Source organism: Penaeus vannamei, chromosome 28 (genome assembly GCF_042767895.1).
Source record: "Penaeus vannamei isolate JL-2024 chromosome 28, ASM4276789v1, whole genome shotgun sequence".
Taxonomy (NCBI): Eukaryota; Metazoa; Arthropoda; class Malacostraca; order Decapoda; family Penaeidae; genus Penaeus; species Penaeus vannamei.
This window is the reverse complement of record NC_091576.1, coordinates 6,790,797-6,813,296: the sequence shown is the minus strand read 5'-3', so window position 1 is coordinate 6,813,296 and position 22,500 is coordinate 6,790,797. Positions and strand designations below refer to the sequence as shown.

Sequence of the window (22,500 nt, the reverse complement as noted above, 5' to 3'; positions counted from 1 at the left end):
AGTGTCGCTCAGACAGCAGAGCAGAGGTGTGCTGTGCTCCCGCATCAGTGAGGTTGTTGCAGCAGGTGCAGACAATGAAGGGGCTGTGCTGGACATCCTCTTTGGTTTCATGGCCTCAGAGGACAAGTACATCAGTTACTCAGCCTCACGTGCTCTCTCCTCACTTCTGCTGATGCTTCGAGGCCGTGCCAGTGAACTTGTTTTAGAAAAGCTTGTAGAAAATCTTGCAGATTCAACCAACTTAATTGAAGTAGGCCATTCCATTGAGGTAGTGAGAAGGGTAATTGAGTGGAAGGATCTAGATGAGCATCCCCTTGAAGGGACTGAAGCAGAGAGTGGTCAGCCACCAGATTGTTCAAAAATAACTTTAACTCCTGCTGATACCCAGGGAGTGAATGAGGTGAAATATGTAGCAACTAAGAAGTTAGATCGCAAGTGGTTTCTCCTGGTAGCCAGGTTGACAGAATTAGTTAATGAGTTTACTGTGGAGAGAGAACATGTTATTGTATCATTTTTAACATTGTGGGAGTCATTAATATCAGTGAAAGCAAATTTATCAGTGACAGATACTAAAGAATTTTACTCAGGATTGGAACGCCTGATGACTCCACTCACGCGACACACGCATACCATTGTGTGGCGGAAAGTGCTTGATCTTTACAATGAGGTCTTGTGTTATGGGAGTACGCTGGCCCTCCAGGACGTATTAGCAGAGGAGCCCTGTAACTTGGCCCACCTCCTTATTCGTGCAGTGAAAGATCGGCGGTTTTTGGAGTGTGTGCCTTGTGGGGGGTCAGCGGGAAACAGATCACAACCAAGTCAGAGCTCTTCCATGGACATTGGAGCTGGGCCCAGTTCAGGAACAGTGAATGGAATGGACCAAGGGGACCGTACGATATTACACAAAGTGGTGTTGGTCGTTCTGAAGGCCATAGCAGTAACAGTGAAGGAGACACGCTGTGACTCTTCTTCCGAGAATTCTTCCCGGTCTGGAGGATCAGGTTCTGAGGATGTGGATATGGCAATTATAGAACGCAGCTTAAGAGAAGTGGTGCGCAAGGTGGACCACTTTGTCAAATCGAAGTTGCCCTACCACCCAGAGGCTCCGATGGCTGAGTGGATGGTGCGACTCTTTGCTGATCAGGACGACTGGTTGGTGGAGTCCATGGTCTGTGGCCTTGACATTTTCACTGGATTAGGAATACGTATAAGGTAAATATTAGAGTTTGAGTTTGGCAGTATCATTTTCATTATAAGATACGCACTTTATAAACTTAACTGCATGTTTGAATGATAAATTTGCCTTTAAATTAGTTCACTGACATGAAACTACTGGGGATATCCACTGTGAGTTTAATTTATTAATTGTTTTTATAGATGACACAATGAGTCCTAAGCCATAAATGAGCCAGTTCTGAATACCATGTCTTACCAGTTTACTCTTTTCTTCTATTGCTGTTAGTAATGTCAATGACAATAAAATGATTATAATTTGTAGTGAAAAAGTTAATATTGATAGCGTTGGTTAAAAAAAAAAAATATTCTGCAAACTTAAGGAAAGGTGAAAACAGATGAACTCAAAAGGTTTACTAATTGACTCCTTTGAGGTTAAGTACATGCAGAATCACCTATGTGCATAGACCTTTCAGAAAACAATTAAACATTGAACAACATTTTCTTGGCGACTGTAGGTTAAGAGTCCTTCAGACATTTTATTAGCAGATTTATTTTCTGTTCATATGCTTGTTCATGATTTAGATTACATATACAAAATTTACGTTTCAAGATATATGGAGGTGTAAATCATTAAGTTAAAATAGACTTGCTTTTCAACATAAAGGATAAATAAATGGCAAATCTAATTTAAAATATGCTTAATATAGTAATCTTGTATCTGCTCTATATAACTATATTGTTTGTGATATATTTATAGTATATTGTGAGGTTACTTTTAGAGCCATTTACAAGTCCATTTCTGTCATGTTCATTCTGCATGTATTATTCCTTCCAAGGAGAGGGAACAGTATATGATGTACCATATTGTGAACAACTTTTAGATTTTGGCTATTCTGCATCCATTAAAGAAAAGAATAAAGTTTTTTTTATGAGTGGGGAAAACAGATATTTTCAATTGTAGGATTTGAGAGTTTTTATGATTTTGATTTGCTACATATATGTATGAAGATGATCAAGATTGTGGTTTAAAATATGCTATAAACAAAAGTATCGTTTTATTGTTCAAAATTGATTGATTTGTTATATTATCTGAAAGTTAACTGGGAAAAGTAGGAAAATGTCACTTAATTAAAGAGGAGAATTAGCATTTGAAATTTACAAAATATAATGAAATGAATCAGGCATTTTGAGGTGAGGTTGTAATTTGTCAATCTGTAATGGAACAGAACTATAAATTAAATCAGTATCTTATACATACATACATACATACATATATATATATATATATATATATATATATATATATATATATATATATATATATATATATATATATATATTTTTTTTTTTTTTTTTTTTTTTTTTTTAATGTTACTAAATCTGATTATCATTATGTTTTATACTGCTTATTTTTATAGATGAAACATAATATCTTTTAATAATTCATGTCCCTTTATTGTGTTTGTTTTTCCACTTGTATGTTTTACCTTGATTTGATTTGATAATTTGGCACTTCTCTTCCAGGCAACAACCTGAACTCCATGCCTGCGTCAACCCACACACCACCTTCCTGGTTTTCCTTGAGACCATTTACTTGGAACATGATGTGCTTCTGGATCTCCTGGTATCCAATGAGACTTCCTTCCTCCTCTACCTGCTACGCTACCTCAAATTCATCCGTCGCAGTTGGCAGGAGTTTGCCTCCCACTGTGGCCACCGCCTAGAGGAGGTCATGACAGTCTTAATCCGTCTCCGTTTCGCCATTGATCGGCTGGTGTCCAAGAACCTCTTTCCATATAATATAAGCCCTGTGCTGAAGCTGTTGCAGAAGTGTGAGGAGCTGTATGAGGTTGGGAATCATTAACTCCTTATCTCGGGCAGATTACGAGACGAAAGGCCTCTCACTCTTGATTTGGGGGTTTGTTCTTGAAACCTTTTTATTTTTATTTTTGTATTTCTTTTTATTAGTATTTTGTTTTCATATCTTGTTTTTAGAAACCTCATACCTTTCCCAAGAAGTGATAATTCTGTGAGATGATGTTTGCAAGAAATTTATCATTTTGTAAAGAAAATTATTACCTTTCATCATCTTTGTAAGATCTTTCATACCTCTGTGTAACGTTCATTTCTTATACTTACTATTAATGATTCTCTAATAGAAAATGATTAGAAAAAAAGAATAGGGAAAAAAAAAGAATGTTGTTTTTATGTTATTGTCTTAGCTTACATATTCTGATACTCAAGACTTTGTCCATTCCTATAATAGATTTATTTTTTATTTTATTTTATTTTTTTCCCCATACATAAACTTTTCCACATTGTTTCATGTCATAAAAGCATATAAACTTTCAGGTAATATACACATGATTCCTGTAACAAAATATCTTTGTTATGTAATTGAGAGACTGATTGCTTTTCCAGGCCATTCTCTGAGTGTGTGTAGAGGGGGGTGCGGGAGGAGACAGATGGGCAGCAGCAGCGGAATATTATCATCATAAATATTATTATTGTCATTATCATTGTCATTATTATTAGTAGTTAGTAGTAGTAAGTAGTAGTAGTAGTTAGTAGTAGTAGTTAGTAGTAGTAGTAGTAGTTAGTAGTAGTAGTAGTAGTAGTAATAGTAGTAGTAGTATCATCATTATTATTATCATCATCAGTATCAATGTCATTACTATTATTACTATAATTGTGTTGATGATTATCTTGATTATAGATGTGATGCGATGATTATAATAGTAATGATGAGGAAACTACAATAATAAGAATAATTATGATAATGAGGTGATAAGAATATAGTGATGATGGTTTACAAGATAAAAATTCAAAAAAGTAAATAAATTATTAGGTGGTTTTGTTGCTCCAGTTATCAGGTCACAAAACTCTTCATCCAATATCTCTGTTACACTTTGTGTGTTATTTTTCATTATTGTTATTATTGTTTTTAATATTGTTTATTTTATGAACTTTTAGTTAACAATAAGATCTATATCATTTTCTATTGGCCATTGCAAGTTCATGTTGTATCTTTTAAGAGAGAGAAAGGAATCTCCCATTCCCCCTTCTTCAATTTTTTTTTTTTTTTTTTTTATCTAATTATTTTTAGAAATAGATTGTGGATCATATTTCTGCAGGACAGTAAAGGATCAAGCGGTGCTCCTCTTTATAGTTGATAGTAATGTGTAGAAGCCAGTGTCTTGTATGCCGTTAGTAGTTTGTAAGAAGTTGTTTTGTTGCAGAAATCCCTCTGTGACGATCATTGTTTGCCATGTGTATATATGATGTTGAATGAGTTGATAGTTATTTCCTATGGGACATTATACTGCAATGATTATAAGTTGTGACAAAAAGACCTTAGCACAGACTTTTTTTCTTGAAAGGTTCAGCTGGTCTGCTGTGGAAGGAATGTGACCTGTAGGGATGTGGGTAGTGTATAGTCTCTGCTCTGTTTGGCTGAACATTTGTTTCACGTGTCTTCTAACGTCACTTTGGGAAAGGCTCCATTAGTTTTCTTTATTTATTTGCATCCCCCACCACCCTAGTTTCTGCTTGTTATGATTATCAAATAAAACAAATGGTCACAGTGTTCACTTAGGAATGGGAGTATATATTTACTATGAGTGTTATTTAGAGAATTCATTCAGGTGTTTGTGATATCTGTAGCCTGCCTCTTAAAATTTATACATTTTGATGTTAACACTATACACAAGGTACACATAAATTGATATTTACATGATTCAAACAAAAAGTATTTTTGCTCAAACTTAACACTTGTGATTACTCCTTAAAGTGGAAAAATGCGTAGAATGTTGTCTCATATTTTCTCAGGTTGTATAATCAGAAAAAGAAAGATGCATTTAAGGTGATGTTCATTAAGCCATTGCTCTTCTTTTGTATGACTTTGGAGCTTAGCTGCTGTTTATTTTCATATCAGTAATCAGAGAACCTCTGGTAAAAACTCGGTGATTTTAGGTTAGTGCGATGTTTGGAAAGAAATGAAAGGGGTAAATGAACATTGATTGAATGATTGACTGATTAATCAGGCAATACACAAGGACCTATATTTTTTACTAGTATTATGTAAAACTTTAAAAAGGAAAAAGTCTTGTGAATATGTGTTGAATACAGAGTTGCAGATGATTACAAAGCAAGTTATAATAACTTTGTTGATAACCACACTTACCCTGTGTAATATCTCTCCCCATAGTGATCCTGATTTGATTTTTTCATATTATTTGCAATGTATATACATTAATTTGTTGTGATCTTATGTGCATGGATAATAATCATTCCCCCCTCCCCACAAAATGAATGATACCATAGAAAAATTATTTTCTAATTTTCAGGATCATTTGGGATGTGACACTAAAACAGAACACAACACTCATGCAGTCAACTTCATCATTTCCAGTATAATTTCTCAATTGTTCACAAATCACCTAATCTCTCTCACTGTGCAGTATTTTCTTTTGATACAGAAGGAATATTTTTGTATTTATTTTAGAAACTATTTATTAGTGAGAATTCAAGCCTCTTTGCAAACAGTTCTTTCAACAGGTGACTCCACCTCCTGTAAAAGTAACTAGCCACTTATGTATTAAAGGCATGTTCTCAGAAACACAGGGCTGTGTTCAAGGAAAACATTCATGGTTGAAGTATCAAGTATATTGGTTTTAAATTGTCACTTTTTTTTTTTTTTTTTACTTGATGGAAAATATTCACTGAAACTTGGATTTCAATTCCTGGTTATGGGGCATGTACTGAATGTTGATGCAAAATGGTGCAAAAGATTATTCCATTTAGCAAGAGTTCTGGACTGCACTAGTTTAGATGGGGCATTGCTCCTTGTTTCAGCTGTAGTGTTTCTCTTGATCATAGCTTAAAGCTCTAGTCTGTAGATATGTGCCATGGACTGTAGGGAAAGAAGTACCATTTTTATTTTGTAGTTTCAGTAACCTTACCACAGGTACAACAATTGGGATCCAGCAAGGAGTGGGTGTGGATCGTCCGAGAGCCATCACAACCAGTTAACCTTTTCTTATCTAGCTAACCTATGAATCCAACATGTTGTATACAAGTATTGGGTGTTTTTTTTATTTTTTCCCCTTATTTTTAGATTGTAAAAATCATGCTAGATTTTGTAATTTGTTATGATTATTGAGTATTTTAACCAACTTCCATGTTCCCCCATTCAACCTCAGAGATATAATTTTAAAACAGATATCACAAGTTGTGCAGCTGATTGTTTGGATTTCTATCAGAGAGCAGTTAGTAAAAGTCATTGTAAGTCATCATAGATATTAGCATATGCTACTTTTGCTAGAGCCTTGAATGCTAGAATTTTCAGGCATCTTATGAAAAAGAAATTTTTCAACTTCAACTCTTTAAGGACAAATAAAGTATAAATTGGTGTTTCCTTAATTTCATTAACACATTTTTTGTCAGTGACTAAAGAATTATTGGTTTCAGCATTATGCAAGGAAAATTAGGATTCTCGAAGGAAGTAGAGCTTTTCGTTAATGTAATGTTCATTCCCCCACCAAAATAAAAAAAATATGTGATTGGAATCTTTTGAAATTAGAAACATTGAAACAAAATCAAAATGGTTATTTTGTACAAGATGAGTCTACCTCTGATTGGTCATAACAAGACTGGATCTTCTCATGTTACTTTTTTGACCCAAGAAGGAATAACACACCTGTGCTTTGTAATTTCCATAATGTATAATTTTTGATGAAAGGAAATTTAATAAAAAAAAATTAAAAATACTGATAATACTGAAGGCTATTTTTATCCTTTTAGCATTGGCTTCATGGAGGTACATTACTAGTTGCGGTACATATATTGCCCGCAGTATTTTGTTTTGGCAGAGACAACTTTAGCCTTCATTTCTGATGGCCTACAGTTGTCTAGAGACCGGTAAAACCTGTTGCTAGATTCTTTTTACGACCCCTAATTTGATATACTATTCCCAAATGTTTGGCTCCACCCCATTCCTAAGAATTTTTATCAATGTAGTATATTTAATTTTATTGATTTTTCTCACACCATTAAAGACTGCATAAAGTTTCTTCATAATACAAAATTGCAGCTAATATAACATACTAGCTTAGATTATCTTTAAAGTACATTATAGCTAGCGCTTGCATGAAAAAGAGAAAAATAGAGACACCTCATAAGCAATGCCCAAAACAGCAGTTCTTTCAGATTTTAAATTTTGAAAGATATTCCCCATTACTACTATATACAAATTATATGTACATTATGGTATGACTTTACTATTCTGTATAAAATTTTGTGCTTTATGATTTTTTTCATGCTAGTTAATTTTTGCCACAGATTGATTTGAATATGAATCCACCCAAAGCATAACCCTGTGCCCTCAGTCCCCGCCATGAAAAAAAGCGTTGTAATGGAGTAAGCGATGTCTTTTACAAGCATTTACTTACCAAGGTGGCAATTATTAGGCTATCTGATATCAGCCCATAAAGACTATTTTTTTGTTATTATCATTATTGGATTAAAAAAAAAATATATATTTTTTTTATACTAGTGGTACTATTTTTTAATCATAACCTTATTTACAGTATGAATTATAATGAAGGAAAAAAAAGAAGTGTATGAAGACTTCTTTTCAAAACCATAGTCCTGGGCAAAGGAAGCAGGTGCACAGGAATGAAAAAGGATGAAAGCTGATCAAGTTGGGTTTTGAGTTTTCAAAATATTTTTGTATTTAAACTCGTCTTACTTTTTTGATGTTCCGATTGTTTAATCTGAATTTGACTTAAGCCTGGGAAGGGTATTTAGATAAACTATATGTATTGAAAACATATAGCAATGAGATGCCTGAATTTGAATGTCAAATTCATTTTAATAATGATAAAAAGAGGTACTTCAGGTAGCTGTATAAAGGAAAATATATCAGTGAATTGTTCCGAAGACAAACAAATTACAAGGGATTTGTTAACCTTCTTGGAAGGATAACTAAAACAAAAGTGCCTTGATAAAGTACTAAAACATTTGTAAAGGCTACCATATCATATCATATATATGTAAAGACTAACAGTGAATTAGTATGTGTTACTACCTTTCTCAAGTTGACAATGTAAAATCACCATAAAGCTGGACGTGACACTGGCATTGTGTCTCAAAGATCAATGACACTGAAGTACGCCCTGCACAAGAATAAAACCTGGCAAATTTCCAGGGCTACTAATATGCATATTATTTTGAAGGGTTGATTACAAACGAAGAATTTCCCCTTTTTTTTTACAATAAACAGAAGGAATCTCCCACTGTTAGATCACATCAATATAAAATATGTATTTTGTTTAGACATTTTATTCAAAGCACTGACTTTGTCAAGGTATCAAAATTAAAGAAATAATCATGACAAATGTTTCTAAGTTTATGAAAGTTGACAGGGAAGTTTAGAAATGTGACAACGAAAATTTTTCCAAAGGAGAAAAATACTAAATATAGCAATATGTAATTTCTTGAGTAAAAGCCTGATACACTTCTTTCGCCATTAATCTTCACATACATTGCCACGTGGAATGCTCATACACCACTTTTAACAAGCAAATAAAAACTAATACTATTCATATTTTTTCTTCATTACACAACTATTTCTAGTCAACCCAGTAAACAACAGGACAATCTATGAAACATACATTTTTTTTTTTCCAAAATTATCCACTGAGTATTAACATATTTGCCACCGCTTCTGTAAAAGAATATAAAAGTGCCTGAATGAGGTCATCCCTTAGGGTATCCACACATCCACTCCCCATTTTCTTACTGCACTGTGCAACAACAAACAAAATAATATTAATAAAAAATAATATACAACGAAAACATCCACACTGCAGAAGCCACGTAATATGGCAAGTCTACCCATCCCTCTTCGAGTCGACAACTTGGCTGCATTTGCTATACTGAGTGTGAAGTAAGTAGGAGTGAATGTCAATCCACTCACTTTTCTAAATACTCTGATCAACCATGTTTTCATTAGTGTTTGATTCATAGGCATTCTTTGCTTACTAATTAGAATTGTATTCACATACTTGTGGACAAACTGTCAAGGCCTAGATGGTACATGTCCGTTTTCCTAGTCTGAAGAAAATTAAATGTCAACCATTTCAAAGATCTCATGCCAATATCCTTTATTTGCCAAGAAAATGCTATTGTTACAAATAAGGATTAATTGTGTTTTTTTATGCTTTCACCTCCACACCAATAGGCATTCAAATTATGGCATCAAGATGTTAATGGGTCACATAGCACTGAATAATCTATTTTTTGTCAGAGTTCACTGCACACACTGTTCTCTTTATTCTGTATTACTTTAGGAGAAGTTATGGAGAAAGCAAATACATTTAAATTGCTTATTCATTATGGAATACTGCCATTTGCTTAGATAAAATTCATGCTAGAACTGCAGAGCTTAAAAGGCATTAATTAATGATCCACATGAACTTTGGTCATCAAACTAATTTTCGCATGAATCCATAAGGTATATGAAGATAAAATAGTTTCATAAAAGAATTATCATGGGTTTTTCCAGTCTGGAAAATTATTGTGTTGGGTGTGCTTTTTCCATCCATTGCTTCAAATTCTATTCATCAGTTGACTCTTTACAAGTAACTACATTAAACTCTTGAAATAATGACAGACAAAAATTCAGTTACATCATGCATTTCTCACAAGACAAAAATTCATTAAATTTAATGAAAGGAGAATCACATTCACTTTTCCCAAGATATTTCATGACAGCTGCTAGGCAGAAGCTGAGGAAACGGAAACTGCAAGTAGAGACAAGATGTACAAAGTATTTATAAAGAGGGTGAGAGAGAGAGTGAGATAGGGAGAGGATGATAAAGAAACTGAAAATAGTATTACCTAAAATGTGCAAATAAAGTGTACTGCACATCCTTGCCATGAATAGGTGCCACCATCTGAAATGCAATAATTTTTTTCTTCTTTTCAAGCTGGCATTATGCAATGCTTTTCTTAAACACTTGAAATTCAATAAGGCCAAAGATGATTTCATTTAATAATTTTATTATAAATGAAAATCAACAAAAATAAAAAATAAATCAGAACCAAGAACAAGTTACTGCAAAAGCCACATGAAGTAACATGGAATATTAACTTCAACAAATCTGTATGTCTTGCACCTGACATCTCTGTACACAGAATTTTTGGGTTATTTTCATGAGATTCCGCTTGCATGAGTGTTGAAACAAAATTTGCAAGTCTGAAATATTTTCTGATTGTGGATCCAGTCTTAGAACTCCTGAGATACTTTGGCTGCCTGCATAATGAAGCATCACCTGAAACATGGTGGTATCTGCAACTTTCTTATTTGATTTCTTCTTGTCACCATATGTGGAAAGGCAAATTAATCTTCAAATCAGCAATCTGCTATTCATAAATACATGGGTTATGTTTTTTTTTCATCATCTTATGATTGTCTAATAAATGTTATATGGTGTAATGAACAGAAATATTTTAGCACAGACCATCAAGCTCAATGTTTTTGTTCATTTTAAGAAAATATACATGCGGGCCTACTCTCAAAAGAAAAATAAATAATACAAAAATTATGGATAATGTATCACTAACTAGTGCTGCTTTCCTTTAGTCAGGTTTATTAAGAGTATGAAATTTCATGACAGGTAGTATCCCATACTATGATACCCACTGCACTCCTTTAATCTATTAACATAAATTTATTAAATCATTAGTGTAGTAGGTAAGAAAACGCTTCCTTTGAACAATCACAGTTCCTTAATAACCACAAATCAGTGACAAAATGTAATGACTTAACATAATGAACACATAGATATCAGTAATCTTTCCTATACGCAAAGGGGAGCAGGTGTAACCCTTGTCAAACCAAGACCACATATGGAATGACTAGAGTCCCAGCCAAGCCAACATGACAAAAAAGAAAAAGAAAAAGAAAAAAAAAAAAAAAAAAAAAAAAAAAAAAAAAAATCTTTGGAAAAAAAAAAAAAAAAAAAAAAAAAAAAAAAAAAAAAAAAAGAAAAGGGGGCCATGGCATACAATTGGGTTGATAAGGATGCCTGCTCAACCAATGGGTTAACAAAGACTCATTCAAAATAAATCAACTGATACAGACATCAGTTTATCTAGATAGTACTGTTAGATACCAGGCCTAAACATTGGATTGGCAAGATGTCTGTTTATGCCAGGACAGATATCAAACCAAGCCAACTGGTTGAGGACAAGTTACATTAAAGAATTGAAATTACCTATGAAGACTCAAGGGTCAATTATGACATATCAATACTTGAAAACTTTCATTTATCCATTATGGAAGAACCATTATTCTAATGCCTCATTACACTAGCTCCAATTGGATTGAACACACAATCAGCACTTTTGCACCAATTGTTAAAAGAGGCTGTTTCTCATCCTGAACACCAAACTTCTGTTTAGGTAATGATTTTCCTGGTTGGTAAAGCATAAAGATCAGCCATCATTACTTCCAGTGAATGATCAGAAGCATACTGCTCTGAAATTAAACATGCTGATGAAATAGTAATGAACATCGTACATTCATAACTCCCACAAATCCTTTCCAAGGGGTGTCAATTAGGAAAATTTGGTACATGATCAATTTTCATTTGGTTAGATATCGCAGTTAATAAGCTGTTAATCTTGCACATATGACTTTTACTAACTAGACAAAAATTGTTACACAAAAATAAAAATTATAAAAATGAACTTGTGACCATCTTTAATTCCATTAAAAATCATACAATAACAACACTGCAAAACCTTTTAAACATTTCAGAATAATCTTTCATACAACTGCCCTAGGATGTGCATACTTACATATCTCTGCACTGAATGGCTCTCTGATAGAATGATAATCAAATCCAACTAATTAAGTAAAGGGGGGATAGAAAAAAATACAATAAGCAAGTAACAGATTAGGCTATGATAAATATAATAAAATCTATTGCAACAAAGAAAATAAAAGGACAGACATGAGGGAGGGGGAAGGAAAAATTGTAAAAAGAAAAAAGGGGAGGCATAGGATGGGGAAAGGAAAAGAGAAGAGAAGAGAGATACGAGACAAAAGGGGGAGGGATTATATGCAAGATTTCTATAAATCCACAATAATCAGTACGTAAAGATGCAATTTATTTATTCTTTCTCCTCTTTTCTGCATAAAATGTACAGCATCTGTCATGTGAACAGTAATCCATCATCACAAAATCTCGAGCAGTCTGAGGTAAAGGAACTTCTGTTTTTGAGAGGCAAAAAATGCCGAGCTGAAAATACAAACAAAAATAATGGAATAGGACAGAAATGAAAGAGGTATTATAGATATATATTTTTTTCAGACACCATTTAAGTAGTTATTGAGCCTAAAGTTAAATTACTCATAGAAACCCCAAATTTTAAAATTTGTTCTCGAATTGTTAGTGTTACATCTTAGACAACAAATGCTTTGACAGCCTTCTGTTTCCTCCAAAAGTCGTCAGTTGCTTCTTTGTGGGTGGTAAATGTTGGTTATATCGAAAGCCGGAGTGCATGAGGGAAACTGCACGTTAATAATACAACCTGTATGACACTTCCATGGGTGATTTGTTGAAAAACTACAGCCAGCCAATTTTATTGACATATACACTAGATCATATGAAAAATCCTTGATTTTTCATGTTAGTATTTGAACATGGAAAAATAATTGATAAAAAAATGTGAAAATAAAACTTAATGGACATATACAATAACATATCTATCTATCCTTGATATCAGAATCCAAACAAAAGATTTGTTCCAGGTAGTTGCACCAGCCATATTCATGTTGACACTTACTGTTAATACAAGACTTCTTCCATCTAGAGTCAATATCAATATTAATACTGACAGTCCAGTCAACCATACAAATGGCAAACCAGGTTAGGCACACACTGCAGCTACAATTGTCCGCAAACAAAGGCAACCCAGATCAAGCATATAAAATAGGATAAAAAAAAAATTATAATTAAAAAAATAATTAATATGTAAAAAATAAGACAAAAAGTCAAAAAGATGAGGCCACTATTTTGGGCAACTACATTAAACCTGGATTACCTTAGTTAACCATGTGGATGAAGTTTTCTCTTTTCTTTTCATAGCAATAATAAAATAGAAATTCTAAATAACAGCTTAAAAAGAATTCTGCCAACTTTTTTTTAAAAGGAAACCTTCCATGCTGTGCCATAACTATGCTTCTGTCTCCAATGCTTATAATAAATGGCAAACCCTGACAGTGATATGAAAAGCTGACACAACAACTATAAAAAAGAAGAAAAAAGAACAATGAAAAGAAAAAAAAGAAAAGAAAAAAGAAAAAAAAAAAAGAAAGAAAAAAAAAAAGGGGTAAGCTGGATTGAAGTCCACACCCTCCTGAGGAGCAGTAGGCCTTATTTTTCTTTTCTATTCTTCTTTTTGTCTTCCCGTGATTATTCCTTTTCATGTTTTTAAGGTTCAGTGGCTTTGTGCATTCACAATTTAATTCAACAATATTTACAATTGTCTCTATGTATTCATATTCTTTTCTTTCTCTCTCTCTCTCTTTTTAAGAATGAACCTATAGTAACTGTTACAGTTTTCTTACCCTAACTGTTTTGTAATTATGCCCTTCCCTGTTGAATCACAATTGGCTTTTTTTTGTTTGTTTGTTTGTTATACAAAAGTTTGTGCTCCTGTGTTCTACTTGCCCCCAGCTAAGCTTGGTGTTCAATAGTTTCTTGTTTTTGTTTTTCCTTCTTTTCCTTGTGTAATGACTATTCCACTGCTCTCATGTCCACCTGACCACAGTTTCATCATCGATATAAAAAGAGAAACACTATTTTGAAAATTCCAACATACAAAAAGCATACAAGCTAAGTTTCTAAAACTTTTAATATATATATATTTTTTTCAGACTTTTTTTTAGTTTTTTTTTTTGTTTTTTAATTCTTTACTTAATATTTTTGACTCTACCACACGGGCACGTTAAGGAAAGTTGGGAGATCGGACATTTCTGGGAGTGTTGCCATAGCCCCATCTTCCGCTTCTTGCAGATGTTAGCCGTTTGTCTTTCTCTCTCTTTCCTTCCTTCCATTTTTTTTTCTCCTTCTCTTTCCTTTCTTTCTTTCTTCTTTGTGTACCGCTCACTCGCTTAATCACTCCTCTTTGCGCTTGTAGAATCCTTCATTGTTAGTGAAATATTATTACTTAATTTTTTTATTTTTTGCATTTTTTCCTTTAATAATATTTGTAAAACATTTCTCATATCATGCACAAGGTTTTACTCTGGACTGACAAAGACGGCCAATTTTGGGGTTGGGGGTTATTCTTTAAACTTATCTTTTTTTTGTTCGTTTTTTATTTTTTATTTTTTGGTTAATTTTTTGCTTATCATTATGAAAAATTTTCTTTTAAACATTCAGAGTCCTTTTTTTCTATTGATGATGTTATGTGCAATTGAGGTTCTGTATAATAATTACACAAAACTGAAGTGAGAATGACATAACCACTGATTCACACAAAGTCGAGAGAGAAATTTCTGGACTCGCGGTAGCTAGGAAGTTGGTGCGAAGATATCCATTCAGGTGACGCATTCCGAGAACTGTACCTCCTCCTCCCAACTTTCAAAAATTAATAATAAAAAAATAAACAAATAAATGAAAAAAAATTAAACAAAAATAAAAAATAAAACATGAAAATAAAAAATAAATATAAAGCTATACAATTGAGAAAAAATGAAAATAAATTGTAACAATAATAAAAATAATAATAATATTCAGAACAAGAATCAAAATTAACACAATAAACAACAAAAAATAAACAAAAATAAAAAGTGGCAGAATTTAGTTGTCAAATGGCACTGGCATGAAGTTAACTTTCATGACAGTTATGGAAACAAATAGGTTTAATGCCATTAGGCTTATTTAGTCTACACAACACACAGTCCTCCTAGAACACAATGCACTTCCTCTTGCTGTTCCTACTTCCAATCCTAACCTTCCCACGACGTTCCCTCTGGAAAGATATTAGAAGCAATCAGTTTACAAGCTCATATTTTGATGCCAAAGAACACGCATGAACACACACACACACACACTTATTCCAAAGGCATCGAACACAAATATAATTATGAAACTTGCAACTATACCAGCACTGTAAAGCACTAAATCTAGTACATTACTCTCAAAAAGACATGCTTAACAAATTTTTATAAAGAAACTTACATCTTTCCTGATCTCTCTTACTAAAGTGTAGAAGGCATCGTCGACACCCATGCGGGTCTTGGCAGAGGTCTCAATGAAAGGAATGTCATAATTCTTGGCCACTTCTCGTGCCTGCTGCATGTCCATTGCACGCACCTGCAAGTCGCATTTGTTGCCCACCACTGTGCAAAAAGAGGTAATGGTCGTTAGGTATATGAAGAAAGATTTTAATTGCGCACACACACACACACACACGTGAACACTAGCACTTCTGAAAGATTAGAGTATTACCCCTTACATACACATAATAAGCACCATAATCATATAGTAAACATAAGATCAGTTAAAGGGAATAATGGATCGTAGAAGAAAAAAAACATACATACATATGCATTCCGTATTCCTTTCATTACCATCTATTTTAAATTGACATCATTAACATTACAAGACAACTCGGGAGCAGATAAAGAAAATTCATGTGCACCAGAAAAGGGAATATCATGGTACAATATGAACAGGATAAGAGCCCATTCAAGTTATTGCTTTTGCAAAGCATGAAGAAGCACTGAAATGTACAGCTAGAAAAAAAAAACTTTCATTACCTCTACCTTTAGTTGATTAACACGAGTGCTTTTCTGTGTTGTGAGTGGAGCATCTTTTAAGGCCATTCCATGGCTAGTGTTGCCATATGATGTTCTTATTACAATATTCAAGGAATGAGACTCATGAACCAGGTATTGTAAGCATGCGTTTCCATGACCACGCCCTGTTTTGTCTAAGTATTTTAATTGTCTTTTATCATCTAAAAAGTAAGCGTCTTTCATAATTTTACTCTTTATCATGACTTTGTTGGCGGAAGAAGAAGAAGAAGAAGAAAATCATAGTATCACATACCTATTTAATAAATCAAATGAATAAACTGGTTTCAGTATAAATGGGTATAATGAAACACAAAATACAGTACTATATGACCTCTGGTGTCCATGGTATACATAAACCAGGAGCAGGTTTGTAAAGTTTTAAAGTCTGATATAAATGCTTTGGATGGATTGGCAAATATTTCTAAATTAACATGGACTGGGAATAGTATATGCACATTAAGCACCATGGAGACGTCCCAGTTTATGAGGATCTATTATTGCTCTTCATAACAACAGGTTTTTTTAGTGGCAGGGGGAGGGAATACAAATTATTGAAATTATACACCTGTATTATTTTCCATTTAATCACCACACTAACATTAAAGAGCAAATATATATCATAATAAAGAAATTCATACTAAGAGTTGAATTTTATTATACATCAGTGAGTGCTGCACAGAAATAAACATGGAAAATAAAAGTTGAAGATATGACCACTCACTTGTCATACTGTGACATCTAATAAATAAAAAAAGAGGCAATGGTGAATACCTGATTATGACTTTTCCATACGCAAAAAACAAGAATTTTCAGTGAGGTATTGTGCAAAAAAATATTTTGAAGTTTTCTCAATGTAAAGAACGTGACTGAAACTGAATTCTACTTGCCTCTCATTTCCCTGGAGGGATAGGCATGAAATAATAGAAACTGGCAACTACAGCCCTTATTTTTGCTCATATCCAAAATAGGGCATAAATGTGTCGACATTTAAGGAAATGAACGATTAGATAGTTCTCTTGTGCTACAGAAGAGTCCATCTCTTCCTTAGCTCCAAACAACTGCAGGAAATATAAACTTCAAGGAAAATTTATCCTTAGTCAGCACCACCACCTGGTTCTTAATTGCGCCACTCTTCACATTTTTGTTTACTATCTTTTAATATCATTATCATTATCATTACTTATTTTTATAACATTATCCCTTATTACTTTGAAACTTGGGTTTTACAAATTTTTTTTAATGACACATAATAATGCTAGAGTATCGCAAAACCTACATTTATAGGATTTCAGTGCCAACTAGCTTGCCTCTCTATTTCACAACACTTCACTGCTTTTTCATATTAGTTTGTGTAAAGGGTAACGATAGTTTTTTTTTCTGACTGTACAAGCCTTCCGTATAATTATAAGTTTACCTGCTCTTTCCTTTATTACTTTGTTTATGTGAAGTAGGAAATAAAACAATGTAGGGAAGAACAAGAAAATTCACATATATGCCGAAGGTCTTTCCACTACACTGCTTCCTCAGTGCATACTCAAGTGTTTTCTTGTCCTTTCCTTTGTTGTTCAATTTACAATTAGTGCAGAATGAATCCTGCACATGAACTTGCATACTGAAAAGGAGCTGTATACTTACAAACCATAGGTACCACATCTGCGTCCTTTACTCGTTTTATCTGTTCCCGATATGCACTTATATCCTCAAAAGACTTTGCATTGTTGACAGCAAAAACAAGTAGGAACCCTTCCCCAGTTCGCATATACTGGTCTCGCATTGCACTGAAAAGAAATGTTAAAAATTAGAAGAATAAATGGTATGTTTGTTTGATGAATGACCAAGCTCAAAATACAGTACTGAATTCTAATCTATTATGATCAACACAAAATAAACGATGAAATAAAAGATTGCTGAGATAATGTACTGTTCACTGTAGTATTATTTTCTTAAAATGTCACTGCACATAATGCTACAGAGGAGTCAATTAATACACCTTGTGACCTCACCTGATTTTACCTTTCCTTGCAGGAAAAACTAATGCTATCAATACTGATACTGATGTTATCATTATTGACATTATAATCTTTATATTGTGTGACATTATTAACAGCAATTCAAAATACCAAGAAATATTTCTGAAAATCAAGGTAAAGGGTAAACAGATAGGTAGTCCTCGTTGGCTAATTGGTGATTTAGTACTTATGGAGCCATCTTTATGTAAAGACAATTGATAAACCAACCTAAAGTGGGTATGGCATGTATGTACATACCATCCCCAGCAGCACTGGCTTAATGAGAAACAAGTTTTGCAGAAATATTAACCCATTAGCAACGGGTGTCCCATATATGAGATACCCGAAAAAAATAAACACGGCCGGGCGTCCCGCTAGTGTGATGCTGTACAGGGGCTGTGCTCCGACGCAGCAGTGGGTCTCTCATTGGAGATCCTTGTATTCACTACTCATTTTTCATTGTTCATATAATGCTTCGAGCTTTGAATATAAAACCAGATCTTTTTCTAAATCTTAAATATATTTCACTCTGACAATGAAATATGTTTCTCCAAAAGGAATGTTTACTTGTCACACAAAAGTTTGGGTAAATTCTTGGCCTTTTCTTGTCATGTGCAAAACTCTGGACAAACTCAATTAACCGTCAAAATAGAAGTATATTTTAAAATTCCCTTTTTCGATTTTGGTGCTACTTTCAACTTCAGATTCAATTTCTTTTCCTCGTTGACTCTCACTAGAAGATGACTTTATTTATAAGGCAGGTTTGCACTGAGAATTATTAAACAAGCAACAGGTAACTAGATGGAAGAAATTTTGTATTAACCCAAAAACAAGGGGTGTCCCACATATGAGACACCCGAAAAAATAAACATTGCCGGGTGTACCGCCAGTGTGACACAATGGCGGTCCACGGCTGGCGGGCGGACAGACTCCGGGGAAGCTCTGCCCGCCGATTTTGTAGCCGCCCGGAATCTTTTATTTTTGGCTTCAAAATATACCCGTGTTAATGGGTTAACAGTAGAAGAATAACTGCACTTGTAATACACACTAGATAGGGAATATCGACAGAACTGTTTGTTTAGCTGCTTGAGAAACTGCAGTGTTCATTTTGCTAACAGACGACATATTCTCTTGGCAATATAAAGTGCCAAGAAAAAGTCACACTTCTAACAACTAAAGGAATTTCATTGGTTCTGTATTACCATATTTGCTATGAAAAATTAATGTCATCCTTAATTTGTTTGCACTATGGTTTACATACAATCTGAAAGCCTGACCTCACACCAGTAATGAACCTCCTGGACTGAAGCAGTTACACATCAAAAGGTCATCTGAGTTGTGAATGTGCAATTGTTTGGGGCCTAATGATCCACTGATCATCTACAGCTGAAATCTATACCTTTGGCAAGTTGCTAAATACACACAAAGTCTGAAGTAGACAAGATTCTTGCACTTACCCATGTAGGCCTATCTTCCTTAACAGAATTCCCTCTTCCTCATACTTTAACATACTCTACCTTTGCCCTATAAATGCTGGCTTTTCCCCTTACATGTCCATATCCACCCTTTATTCAGCTTTCAGGTCATGTTAACATGCAGAAGTCCTTCTACTGTATTCTGATGAGCATAGTTCAAAACAAAAGTAACAAGATTTCTTCTTCATGGTCATAGAGAAAGAACTTTAATTTATAATTTAATTATAAAGCATGTAATACCTTTACATGGCTATATCTACACTGACACACTGTACATACAAATGCACATCTATATATGATCTGACATGTATAAGCAAGTGGAGAGATATTCACTCACACACACACAATATTCTTATCACAAAATATCATATAGTCTGACATTTCCTGTCCGAAAGATGTGTAATTAACTTTTATAATCTACAGACCATACACTGACAATAGTGCAACTACCTATATCTGAATAACAAAGAGGTACTGTACCTGTATTCTTCTTGCCCGGCTGTGTCGAGAATATCCAGTAGACACGTCTCCCCATCAATGACGACCTGTTTACGGTATGAATCTTCTATGGTTGGATCATATTCATCGACAAAGCTGTAGGAAATAAACTAAATCAGTATATATGGATAATAAGTTCAAAAGTTGGATTAATTCTATATCTATCTGTAGGTATGAAATGATCATAAACACGAACTTTCTCTTAAAAATAAAAGAACATATATCACAAGAAAACAAATTACAAAATCATTTCTGAAATCTAACTCAGACAGAATAAATAGGGAACCCTGGAACTAGAGGCAGTAACAACAGATATATTATACACATTACAAGCTCTTCCCATAAAGAGCATACAGGAAGACAAGTCTCTCGGAATCATACTTACTGATTTTGAATAAGTTGAATAGTAAGTGCACTCTTCCCAACGCCTCCAGCTGTTGGCAGAGAAAGTGTACCAATTAGTCACAGCCACACATGAACACCCTCCTGCTAATATCAAAAGTGCATGGAGAGGGGAGATGTGAAATGAATTGGTCTCAGGGTAGACCGTATGCTAAAGTATATGTTGGACACAATTTGCATTTGATCAGTATATAAATCTTGTCCTGAATTTACAGTGACTCTTGCATTTTACTGGCAACACCAAAACATTCTTGAAGGGATGATTTTTTACACTACGTAATGAGCTACCAGCAGTCTAGGAAAACACAGATTTACGGCATAATTACTTGCACTACTTGCTATACAAATTGCATCCTTCAGATTTAATTTCACTTTGCCAATCTGACCTCCTGTGAAATATATAGAAGATACAATATAATATGCAAGGCAAAATAAACTTCAACAAAAAGATAATACAAATATTCCCTTTGTATACATCTACTGGTAAAAATAGTCTTAGCATTATACAATGGTAATATCTTTTTATCACACTGCTGTAGGGTCTGAATCAAATGTTGCAAAATTTAAAGCAATATTTATATTTCCAATATTGTAAAGATGGAGGAGGGAGGGACTCCCAATTATTGTTCATGAAAATTAATTAAAAATAAACAAACAGATTCTGTAAGACAAAACTCCCACAAGTTTTTATTACACAGTTCCAGACCACAACTAAAAACATATTCTAAAACCGTGGTGCATTTTACGAAGTTACACATATCACTTTTCAAAAAAAATCTGACACATAATGCACTCGGTTGAACCAGTTAAATCCATATGCAAAAAAATACCAAATAGTTTCATGTCACAGTTTTTTTTCCTTCTAAGGGAGACAACCTCAGCTGCCTATGGAGGGGATGTGAACCAACTGATGAATTTGCAAGATAAAGGCTGCCCTGTTACAAAAGTGAAACATGACCTTTTCTTCAGTTCTTTATACTGATTTTTAATAGACGCAACTGCAGGAAATAACTGCTGACAGAACATACAAAGAAAGCAAAAACTGTGCCAACTACACAATGCATTTAGGGTCAGATATCAATTTGAACTCAGAAATTGTAGTCTAGTTATCCTGATTCAGCAATAGCTGGTTGGTATATGCTGTGGAGGAATAGGATCAGAATAGCCAATGAAATTACAAAAACATACCCAGTCGACTAAAATTACAGATCAGCTCATGGTATCAGTGGCATAAAGGGTTTTAATATAATAATAATAATAATATCAATAATAATAATAATAATAATAATAATAGTAACAAAAATGGTAATAACAATGATGATGATAGGTAATAATCAAGTGGCTTTTACACAAAGCACCAACACATTTAAAAATGTATATTTAAGCATACTTCCAGCAGCAAGGGAACTTTTTGATAAGCCTACATTCATTTACTAGTAAGGGAAGTGCTGCTGTCAGGAATGTCAACAAGACTTCATCACTTAATTAGCAAATACAGATTTCTGATGACTGGGATCCATAGTCACTACCTAGTTCAATACTACAGAGACATCTTACCCAAAAAACATTCAAATTTGAATTCCAAGGAAAATCACTTTGTACATCTGCAAATAAGAACACTCATATATAAATATATAAATATATAAATATATAAATATATATATATATATATATATATATATATATATATAAGAAATAAATAATTTCATCTTGTACATATTCACATTTACTTTGTTAAGACGTTTGTTCTTCATATTATGGCCAAATATAAGTTATTCAGTGTCATGAAAATGAAAACAAACTGAGACCTGTGAAAATTATAAAAACAGAAATCAGTAAAGCCAAATAAAATTAACAAGATTATGAGATATAAAACAAAATCAATTGAAAAAGAGTGCCCACCTGCCTTGAAAAGCTGTGGAGACAATGAAAATAGAAAAAAAGGCAAAACTTATGATTACTAGACGTGGAGAAGTTCTAGTTAAATACTGAAATACAATACCAATGTCAATAATGGTTTTGGGTCAACCATCACTAAAAAAAGGTCAAATACCCAACATGA

General features: G+C 33.6%; 2 protein-coding genes across 2 annotated transcripts in view; one reads left to right on the top strand and one right to left on the bottom strand.

The window, feature by feature from the left end:
• Window positions 1-6,953, top strand: part of lin (protein lines homolog) — a 15,821-nt gene extending 8,868 nt beyond the window's left edge. The window contains exons 3-4 of the mRNA XM_027373636.2: window positions 1-1,212; window positions 2,701-6,953. The exon at window positions 1-1,212 is cut by the window's left edge and continues 554 nt beyond it. Coding sequence (XP_027229437.1) covers window positions 1-1,212; window positions 2,701-3,040 — 1,552 coding nt within the window. The 3' untranslated portion in view covers window positions 3,041-6,953. The remainder of the gene's footprint in view (window positions 1,213-2,700) is intronic.
• A 1,702-nt stretch (window positions 6,954-8,655) lies between these two features.
• Window positions 8,656-20,470, bottom strand: Ras85D (ras-like protein 1; the record flags this gene model as incomplete). Its single annotated transcript, XM_027373638.2, is given in 5 exon segments — window positions 8,656-15,225; window positions 15,435-15,595; window positions 17,690-17,832; window positions 20,019-20,132; window positions 20,422-20,470. Coding segments are annotated over 5 exon segments (533 nt in total), but the record flags the coding sequence as incomplete, so codon positions are not given.
• Window positions 20,471-22,500: the final 2,030 nt, after the last annotated feature.